This window comes from Lupinus angustifolius, chromosome LG15 (assembly GCF_001865875.1).
Source record: "Lupinus angustifolius cultivar Tanjil chromosome LG15, LupAngTanjil_v1.0, whole genome shotgun sequence".
Classification (NCBI taxonomy): domain Eukaryota; kingdom Viridiplantae; phylum Streptophyta; class Magnoliopsida; order Fabales; family Fabaceae; genus Lupinus; species Lupinus angustifolius.
Window position 1 is genome coordinate 2,682,157 of NC_032023.1, and position 11,466 is coordinate 2,693,622.

An 11,466-nucleotide genomic window follows, 5' to 3' on the forward strand; every position below is an offset into this window, starting at 1 on the left:
AATGTGTGAAAATATTGTGTTTTTTAGACAAAATTTTCATCTTCTTATTCCAAATTAATGTTACTTTCTTTAAGAAGAAAATAATTTATACTCTAACAAAATCAAACTACAAATTTTCTTAGGTCACAAGAAAAATGACATAATCATAAAATGATATTATAATTATTAAAAATAATTATGCTCTTGGTATTTTTTCTTAAAATTTATTTTCTTTTAAGCGGGTGCAATTACTCATTCTGCTTATTTCATTGATGGTATAATGTGTGCCTTGAGCTTTTCTTATATTTTAATAATGATCTCAGATTCATAATTTATTATTTCTTACTTTAATTTTTAAAAGGGCATCTATATATATTTTTTCCCAATGGGAGTGTATTGCTTTTAGGGCTTCTTAAAATTAAATATGATTACAAAATGTAGTTAGACTTTTCTCGAGCCCTTTTAGTAATGTAATGGGTGATGGTGAATTAATAATGAATCTATGACCTTATGATTCGTCTTTCTTTTTGTGAGACAATAATTACATCGTAAAAAATTAGCTAAGTCATGTTGGTTTTTTTTTACACTCAATTCAAAATGTCAACCAGTTTGGTATATGAATTGGTTAATTAGTTACTTAAAGTTTGACTAGTTTTAATACCACCAATATGTAATATATAAAATATTATAAAAATATAATACAGAGAAGAGAATGTTATGAAATCAATTTGTATAAAACGAGTGTTGATTCAAATAGCATATGTTTGATTTGGCCTGTATTTTCTACTAAACACAACAATTTTATGTTTTGCATCTCAAATAAATCTGTTTTATTGTCAATGAAAAGTGAATTATTGCCTCATAAATGATATATATAGGGAATTAGTGAGTCACTCAAGTGAATAATGTTTTATTATCAGAAATGAGAACAATTAATATGAACTATTGAATCTTAAAAATTAAAAAATACATACATATAATTATCATGTGACAAATAACTAACTCTTAATCATCTATGATTAATTGTAAGATCCAAATTTATTATTTTTAGAATTTTTAAATATTACCACAATGTCATAGAGCTGTTAAACCAATCAATTTCACTCGAACCTCGTTAGTTTAATGTCTAGTTAAACCCACTAGGCTAATCTTGAATTTTTCTAGTTTAATGTTATGTCCAATGATAAGAACTAGTCAAAATTGGTCTAATAATTGAGTGTAATATCTATGTATTGATAGTGTAATGATTTATATATTATCTATTATTTTTATTATTTTTATTTCACAGTCAATGATGATAGAATACGAATGATAATAATGCAGTGATAATATAAAAATCTCTTACACTTTCAATATATCCGTTTTTTCCTCGTAATAATTAAAGACAAAAATGAAAATTATGTTGCAACAACGATGTATGAGTTTATAATTCTTTATACAGCGTGTATATATATATATATATATATATCACTGATTAACATGAATGAAAGGTGTTAAAAGCATTATAAAAATGCAAGCAATTTGCATGTCCAAAAATTGTAGCTCCCTTTGGACCAATGTAGTAGCATGTTTGGAAAAGCTTATTGATTAAATTTTCACCTTATTTTTGCAAGAACAATTTTATTTGTTGACTATTGTTTAACTTGAAAATAAAAAAATTATAATTATTACATAATAAAAATTATTCAAAAAAAAAGCCCAATTACCTCAAATAAATACCCAGCCCAATTATTGTTAAAAAAACCTAAACCTAGTTCTTCTCATCACATTAAACCATTGAGACATAATTTGCAAAATCTTGTTTGTTTCTGTTATTCTTCTTCTGGTTAGTTCTAGTGCTTCTTCTTCTATATGTATTCTTATCTCTACATATATATATATATATATATATATTTATTATCTCTACGTATTTCACATTCCATGTTTTTTGTGTGGATTATGAAGAACCCTACTTTTCTTATTGTATCTTAATTTATTAATCTGTATGCTTTAGGGTTTTTGTATATATATATATGAAGTTCCAAAGTCCCAGTAACAAGGATTGCTTATAAATTTAATTTAGAAATTTCTTCAGAAAATAGGTCAAGACTGGTTTGGAAAATTGCGTTGGAAATTAGTCATGCTAACCAAACCATGAATAAACCTAGTTAGAGTACTCTTTTCTCTGGAATTGTTGGTTATGTGAATATAGGAACTCCACAAGTTATCAGATTTTGAAATTGAACTTGAGCAGAAATTCAGAATATCAAAGAGTTATAGAATGGGTATCCTATTTGGATTTATTGTTATGATTTATTGAACAGATGGCTATCTCTGTTTGGGTTTTTGATGCATGCATATTATATTGTTATTTACTGTTTAATATATGATATTATTATGTATGAAGAAGACTTTCCAACCAGGTCTATGTATTAATTGCTGTAATTCTTATTTTCCCCAATATGATGCAGTATCATGGACTCGGAGACTGAAGATGCAAAATCCCATCTCGAGACACCATCGAAGAAGGTCAAGAACAAGAAGAACAAGAAGAAGAGTGATCCTGGTCCTTCACAACATGTTACGGTTCAGACCAAGGTCCAAGTCGTCCCTGAGCACCCCAATAAAACAGCTCCTATTGTTGGCTATTTTCCTTCTGGATTCGATCCTGTCAAGACGTCTGTTTCCACAGGTTTTCAGGTTTACCGAAACAGGACCATGAACAAAAGGCTGGAGCTTGTGGTCAGCCCTGCTGGGTCTCCTGTAGAATTTGTTGGAACAAGTTATTCCGGTGAAGCTGCCGCCGGATACCGTGCCATGTATGCACTTGGTGTTTTTGACAAGGAAACTCAGACCCTGAAAGTTGTGCCTATTGCTGCTAATAAGGTAAATTGTGAAGAGATAAAAAATGCTTTGTTGTTTTGGAAGTCAATAATTTGTCTTCCTTATTAGTGGGTGTTGTTGTTCAGATATTCAGGCTGGAACCAAAAGTTAAAGGCTTGGGAGCTGCTGATAAGGAGCCTGCAAACTCGACAATTGAAGAGCTAACTCCGGCAGAGAAAGCTAGACAGACTACTGCTATGTTTGGAACAAAGAGGGACATAGAGAAGGTATGTTCTTACTTGTCTTTAACCCTTTTGCTTGCCTTCCTATTAAAAAAACAAAATTCTCAATCCCGCATGAAAAATGTGATATTAGTGTCTGATTGTGTAGATATATTGAAGTGTAAAAGCAAACTAAGATTAGCAATGGTGATACACTGATATTCTGAAATATGAATCCTGATAGTAAGCCTGGAATAGGACAGAAATAACAAAATGAAATAGAGTGTGGAAAATTGAAGTTAACAATAGGTTTCACTACTTAGCACATTTTAACTTCCCTTTCCTTAATTAACCTTAAGGAATCAGCATGAGGGTATAAGTATAAAAGCTTTACACTTAACATATTCTGGATGCCATAAAATGAAAGAAATAATCAACCAAACACCTACCTATTCATGTTGCTTTGTGAACTTGATTGACAATTCTATGGTTAGTATCCTCTTCCCTTTGAATGTGGTGGAATTTAGAAAAACATAAGTTCGACAAGAGGTCTTTATTATATGCAGCCCAAGACCATCGTTCTCGTGCTATTTTCATGTAGTTTGAATTCATTACAAATTACATTTCCTAAATCCTTATTAGCAATCAAGCTTGTAGTGATTCTACCAATAAAACAAACGGTGGCTGTAATCCATGCAGACTAACTTTAAATTCCTCTCCCTCTTGGTTTTGATCTGCACCTATCTTTAGAAATCCCACTTATTTGCATGTCTTTAGCTTCAAACAGACCTCTTCATGTTTGTGAGTGCTGGCTTGGCCATGCCTAGTGGGGAGAGAGACATGTCTCTCAAGTCTTTCCATGGAAGTCCATCAATTTATTGCACAGAGAATAAGGGATTAACATTCTCTGCTGCATGTTTTATGGTTTTTTTTGGACCTCTTTATAATTAGCCTACTTTTTAATCTTTAGCTCTTGAGGATTTTTTATCCTCCTTTCTGTACTGTTCTCTTCTCTCAATATATATTCTTATTTATCAAAAAAATGTTTCACCCTTTTATTTAATTAACTAAAATATTTTTTGGTGTCAGCACTTTGGGGGAGGGCTTTACCTAACCACCACCCTAGCCTGAAGGTAGAGATACCAAGTCAAAAAGAAATAAAAAACATTGGAATCCTTGTGTCATCGTTTCACTACTTAACTTTAATATATCCAGTGTTTAGGCTAAATATGCTCTGGCCAATTTTTAATATGACTAGTTTAATCGGCATATCATCCTACCAAAGTAGCCTACAAATCCTCCTATACAGAAAGTGACATGTGTCACTTGTAAAACAATCATTAACGAGCAAAGTACTACTTTGTGACACATGCCACCTTCCTATGTATTTAGAAGGATTTGTAGGCCAATTTTTTAGGAGGAATGATATACTATCTTTCTTTGAATGTACTTTCTCAACTCTCAAGCAAATGTTCTTTATATAGTAAATGGATTAGATTGTAGTTTTTCCCTCTGTAATTTTATCTTTTCTATTTCTCTAACCCTTTCTCCACGCATCAATGTAAAATAAAATAAACAATTTCAAGCAATTTTCCTTCCCTTAAATTTAGATTTGTATGAATTATAACATATAAAGATAATTTGATTGTATAACTATGTAGAAAAAGAAGTGTAAGATTAATAGACATTTCATTAACGCTAGAGTCATTGTTAACTTGTTATGAGTTATGGTTGTGTTTGATATTTTAATTAAGCTAAGCCTAGGTAACTCTCATCTTGTATTTTGGGGTCTAGGTTTTTAAAAGTAATCTAAAAGTCCATCAAAAGTCCTTAATTAAGTCAATTAAGAGTGTACTGTCAGTTGTATAGCCCTGTGAGGTGGATCAATAGTTGTTTTCTTTTTGATGAGATATCAATAGGCATTTTTCAGAGACTTTAGAACAGTTTCCGTTCCATATGTTCAGAAAACACATTTTGGTGTTTCCCTCAACTTACAATTTTAGTGATATATCATCTATGAAATCACATATTGATAAACTCAAGTGATTCAATCTCCTAATATTAATCCTTAAACGAGGTTCAGCTGATTTATATTGGAATCTCTGCGATTCTTTGAATTTGGATCGTTCCACAGGTTAAAAAGAGGATGGCTCTCCAACAAGATCAAGAACCTGATTCTCCAAAGAATGCGGATGGGAAAAAGAAAGATGTGGTAAACAAAAAGGCTCTTGCAAGCATAGATGCTAATGTTTTTCGGAATATACCACCATATGATACTACTGCAGATACACCTCAAAAGGCATATGTACTGGACAAAATCATTCTTAAAGGAGAGTGGGATTACCTTGATGACATTTACAATACGTTGCATGTGGGAGAAGCAGACTTTAGTGCTTATCCAATTTTTGTGCACAACAGGATACAAAGGTTAAGAAATATTCAGGTACCAGTACAAATAAAGCCTTTTTTTCTTAAATAATTTAGTTTTAGTAATACTTGGTCATTTAGAGCTATCTGAGTTGAGAAAATTTGTTATGCTGTACTAGTGGTAATAATTAAAGAATGTATTTCCATGAACATTTTCGAATTTAGAAACAAATTTTTTAATGAACCCCACCTGCTGAAGGTGATCCATTAGTTAAATATCATTACTTACCCAAATGCTATTATTGTGGAAGATGCTGGATCTGAACTAAGTTTCAGTACTAAATCCATTTTTAAAATACTGAGTTTGTTGAATTTTTTCGCAGTAAATATTGTTTGAATCGTCATGGTAAAATCTTTATACACCATCAACCTAGAACTAATCATACATCATTAAATATGTGTTTTTTGGTAGTATTGTGACCCAACATTTTTTATGATGATTGAAAATGACAATGCAAGATGTTTAACTGATAGTGCATAATGTTTATATGTTTACAGGATGAGTCAGAAAAGAAGCAGCTCTCTTGCATATTCTCATACATCAATCATCTTATAAAGTTCAAAGATCAGCATTCTATGGATGCTTCCTCCGCGAAGAGTCATAAGATCCCCAGCATTCTGCGTCATAGATTCTCAACATTGTTCGCTATTACTGAATCAAAAAGGCTTCCTCCTGAGAAGATTGATCTTCTCAATTCTTATGTCTTGGTGTTAACTCTTTTCACCGATGATTTCAGAACTGACTACACCGATATAGCAAAGGATCTGAGGATGATCGCCGTATCGGTGAGACAACGCTATGAGCATCTGGGTTGCAAAATTATACGCCATAAGAACATGTTTTACGCCACACTTCCGGTTCCTCTTAAATTTCCTACTTTGTCATCGAGGAAGCGAAAAAGATAGAGGGATCGCCTTTCCATTTCTTATTTTGGACATGTGTCACAAATCAAGTTATGAAAACTTGCTATCCAACCCGTTCAAGTTATTATGTTATCTGCATACATTTGAACCATGTTTTGTATTTTTCATAATTATGAAAGTGATTGTGAAATTACCATCATACACAATTATATGTATGAATCCTGTTTCTGTTCTAAACCTAAAAGCAATGCCCAAAACATTCACACAATTCATCTGAGACCAAGATTAATAAGAATTAAACACAGCATATAGTACAAATGGTGATTATAATTTGGGCCTTTGGCCCAATAATCTGATAATATCTGAGGCATTGACAATAAAGTGCAGAAAGCAAATAAAGAGCAAAGAACATGCAGATATTTTTGGCATGCCTGTACGTTTTGGGCGGACATGGTGGCCCACGGGTAGCAATAGTAATTCATGGACCAAGTATGATGAAAGTAATTCATGTTCTCACCACTTGAGTACAATGTAGCAATTTTATAAAATATGATATCTTACAAATTAACATGTCTGATTTATGTAAAAAAACTTTTATGTTTTGTGTTTGAATCGTACTATTGTGTACATGTAATCTATGATAATATGAATATTGCAATATTTCAGCAGTGAAACAGAAAATAAGAGACAATACATAATATTTTGCAATGTTTTATGTACTAGATTATTTTTAGTTTTTTTTTTAATTTAGGACGACCTGCAAGCTCGTACTGTCCATATTTAGAGCAGATATAACATTATATTTCAAGCCCTATTTAAAAATGAATATGTCTATGCCTATCCTAATTTTACGGGCATTGTATAGGTATGAACTGAGCAGACAATATGACCCTAATTGCTGATACTACTCAGGTGCCCATATTATGTATGTGACTGCATTTGTGAAATTAGTATAAAATTAACTTTTAAGGGGAAAGAGTAATATTATTATTTGACTCGGTCAAGGTAGTCAATGAATTGATGGTCGGATCTATGATTTATAGATTAGATTGATTAAATCTATTTACGTTAAAAATTTTTAGATATTAACTAATATTATTTAATAACTATATACTGTAAAAACATTATCATTATATATATAGATAATTAAACAACTAACAAATAAAATTTTAGAATAAAAAATGTTAGAAATAAGTTGATCATTATACAATATAAGTTTTACGCTTTAATTGCAATAAAATTGTACAAAAAAGTTTAAAACTTAATTAAACAACAAAAGTTTTGTTATAATATAAATTAACAAATAACAAACACAATTTTAAATAAATTGAAAGTACCATATTTTTTACTTTTTTAGAGTGAGATCCACTGATTCAAAGAATAATTTTTTTAAACTTACTCTCTATTCTAGGGACATCTAATAATTTAGATATACTCGCTAATTCAAACTATTGGATTTCCCTAGAATTGATGACTAAGATGTGAATTAAGTTAATTTTTTTTTACTCTTGGAGTAAGTGAATTCTCTTCCATTCTTTTATATCTAAAATGATGTTATTTTTGTGATTTTTTATTTGAAAAATCGATTGACTCGGCTAGTCCAACTCGCCGACTCACTAGTTATAGGTTTAAACTGACTGATCTAACTAGGTCATCTTGATTTTGACACAATCAATCAAATACAAAACTCAGATCAATTAGATATCTAATTCATGATAAAAAATGTCATTCCTAGTTGGTTCTTGTAACCACAAGAAGAGTAATAATATGAAATAAATCTCTCATGAGTTTGAGAGATAAACTAAATATTATTGCTAATCTAATGTTACTTAAGCTGAAAGAGGCTGAGACCTACCATTCAAATAGACATGATAAACTATTGAGCTTGAATATTAATGAAATCTATAGAAGAATTATCTATCAAATAATATTATTATTGAACTATTAACAATTATATCTAGGCCAGATGAATTAGTCATGTGTTAGGATCTGTGGATAACAAATGAGAAAATATAAATCGTTTTCATATTTAATTGAGGGCAAAAAAAGATGATTTTGTAAGACTCTAATTGGCAAACAAGTTTATTATCTAGGGGCGTTCTTTCATAATCATAGGTCCATCACTTTCATTACATCAGTGTGGATTACCTCACAAATCATTTGAAATTATTACCTTAATGGTATTTCTTCCTTGTATTCAAAATACTTTGCAAAATGTCAAATAAGTTATTAGCATTCTTTTCATGGTTTTGGTACCTATGGAATTATTATCATACCTTTTTTTATTTTGAGAATGTTAATAAATTTCAAAACTCATTTCCCCATTTAGTAGCCACAACCATCTTTTTGATTTGTTCCCTTTAATTGTTTGGGCATTAATTCAAGAAAAATCTATTTTAATTTTGATAATCTATGATCAACTTTCTTTCATAGTGCCCTGCTCCTAGGGGAAGGTGAATCCTCATTGTCTCTTTGAAAGAGAGATGTCCTGAACCACGATGAGGCACACTTGCCCGACCACCATTCTATTCTAACATATAAGCGTTCTCAGGGACTTGCATAAGAATAAGAAAGAAGAATCTTATATAAATATCATGGAATAAGGTTTGGTCCTATTCATGGGGATTTTGTAAATATTCCATTTGAGAGAGATAAAATTCGAAATGACTAAGATTTTCCTAGAGATTGGATGCAATTACTAATTCATGATCTAACATACACAAATTGAAATTTTCATTATCGATTCTATGATTAATTTTATGAAAGTCTTTCATTTCCTTCTCTTTGATGGAAGTTTTATTTTCCCATAATTTATCCTAATTTTTTTTTGTCTATTCTTCCTGTAATGATCATTCAACTTCTGATAAAAAATGATATATATTGATTCTATTTTATGATTTATCTCATGCCTCAAAGGGAATGCACATACAAGCAAATAACCCTAATTTTTTTTAAAGATTTGAGAGGATCTAACTTTCTTACACGAGATCCAAATACAAGCAAATAAAACATATATCTTAGTTCTATTTCTTAGAATGGGTTCAATTTTTCTTAAGATTACAGGGAATCCAACTTTCTCTTTTTTAAGAGGTAAATGGTAAAAGAAAGAACCCTATAAAAATAAAATAAATTAGTGATAGCATCAGAAATAATATTTTGGAATTTGATTTGATATGGATATAAACTCTCCCTATGTTATAATTTACATTAGTGAATTTACTGATGAAAGATTTATCATTTTAAAAAAGAAAAAAAGATTAAAGAGAAATAAAACATAAAGAAAATTATAGAAGTAAATAAGCCCACGACAAAACATCTATACTATCTCTTAATAAATATTTATTCTCCACATATTTTTTCCACCTTCTAAGATGGAAGAGAAATAAACAATTTGTCTTTTTAATGAAAAGTCACTACTTTGAATTGCTCATATCGTTTTATATTTTAATCAATTTAGTTGGTTAATCATTTTCATTGAGAAAATGATTTTTTTGTGAGGTTATTATATTTTTTATTTAGTTTATTACTAAATACTAATAAATACTCTTTCCCTTTTATTTTTTTTAATGTTTAATTTTTTTCACATATTTTAAGAAATTGTTAAACGAATTAAAATTTTATTTGACTAAAATAACTTTAATGAAGAGAAAAGAGAAATAAAGATGAGCAAGAGGTGTAACAAATAAGGTATGGTTGATAAACAAAATGCAAATTTGTATCAAACATCAAAATATTAAAAAAATGGTAATTTTTCTTATAAGAAATGGATTGGCTATTCTCAAGGTGATTTCACCTTTGAGTGATATACTAAATATAGACATGTTTCCAATTTTATGTGCATAGATATTTAAGACATGTAAGAAGTATCAATGTTTTAGAATTATATTTGTAATTGTAGCAGAAAAATATATGATTGTGATTACAAATATGTCTCAAATGACTCAAATCACAAAGTTTTGTTCTACAAAAATATCTTACTATGGTTATTTTTTGTTATTTGAGATTGAAGGAAATTGATTAGTTTCCAAACTGCCAAAATAACATTAATGAAAACCATTTCAAACTCCCAAAATATTTTACTATTGTCAAGTCAAAAGTATACTTTAATTGGTTCTCTTTAAATCCAATCTCACATGTTCAGTTATAATCTTTTGGTTTATTCTTGTAAATGTTCATATCCTTCTCTATATAAAATCCACCATAATTCATATTTTTTCATCCACACCAAAAACTCTTCAAATTCTTGTGTCTATTTCCTCTTAGGGTTCTCTCAAAAGTTCCTTTGATTTGTTTCTACTATAAGGAGTGACTAAAAAGGTTTTGGTTACAATTATGAGGTTCCAAAATTTGATTTTGATAGCTTTCATAGTTGCCCCGATTATTATTCGACACGGGAATTGCAGGATCGGTCATCACCATCATTGTCACCATCGCAACCATTTAGATAATAATAGCAAACGATATCATTGTGATTTTGTTCAAAGAAGTGACACCCATTTTATTTTAGATGGGAAGGTACATTTTGTGAATGGGTTTAATGCATATTGGTTAATGTATGAGGCATCAAATTCATCTACTAGTAACAAAGTCACTTCCATATTCAAAGAAGCATCAAAGCATGGTTTAAATGTAGCAAGAACATGGGCTTTCAATGATGGAGGTTATAGAGCTCTTCAGATTTCACCTGGTTATTATGATGAAAATGTGTTTAAGGTATACTTGTCTTAATCGATTAATTAATCATGTTAGATAAAAATGTTTCTCTTTTGTTTAAATATGTATATAAATGCAAGTTTTCAACATAAATTCATGCATTATACTAACTTGTTATTTAAATATTCATTATTATCTTAGAGTTATATTATTTTTGTTGAAGGGACTAGATTTTGTGATATCAGAAGCTGGAAAAAAAGGGTTGAGATTAATTCTAAGTTTGGTGAATAATTGGAAAGATTATGGTGGCAAAAATAGATATGTTGAATGGGCAAATGAGAGAGATAAAATTCGAAATGACTAAGATTTTCCTAGAGATTGGATGCAATTACTAATTCATGATCTAACATACACAAATTGAAATTTTCATTATCGATTCTATGATTAATTTTATGAAAGTCTTTCATTTCCTTCTCTTTGATGGAAGTTTTATTTTCCCATAATTTATCCTAATTTTTTT

General features: G+C 29.9%; 1 protein-coding gene across 1 annotated transcript; it reads left to right on the plus strand.

The window, feature by feature from the left end:
- On the plus strand, window positions 1,723-6,496 carry LOC109328490 (DNA-directed RNA polymerase I subunit rpa49). Its single transcript, XM_019561975.1, has 5 exons — window positions 1,723-1,804; window positions 2,430-2,844; window positions 2,928-3,068; window positions 5,137-5,445; window positions 5,928-6,496. Exons 2-5 carry the CDS (start codon window positions 2,434-2,436, stop codon window positions 6,333-6,335), a joined length of 1,269 nt encoding a protein of 422 aa, XP_019417520.1. The 5' UTR covers window positions 1,723-1,804; window positions 2,430-2,433; the 3' UTR covers window positions 6,336-6,496.

Excerpts from the sequence above, each read along its gene's own strand:
- LOC109328490 (XM_019561975.1), top strand. The coding sequence starts at position 2,434 with ATGGACTCGGAGACTGAAGATGCAAAATCCCATCTCGAGACACCATCG. Across the intron at positions 3,069-5,136 it reads CAAAGAGGGACATAGAGAAG|GTTAAAAAGAGGATGGCTCT; the intron begins GTATGTTCTTAC and ends ATCGTTCCACAG. Across the intron at positions 5,446-5,927 it reads AAAGGTTAAGAAATATTCAG|GATGAGTCAGAAAAGAAGCA; the intron begins GTACCAGTACAA and ends ATATGTTTACAG.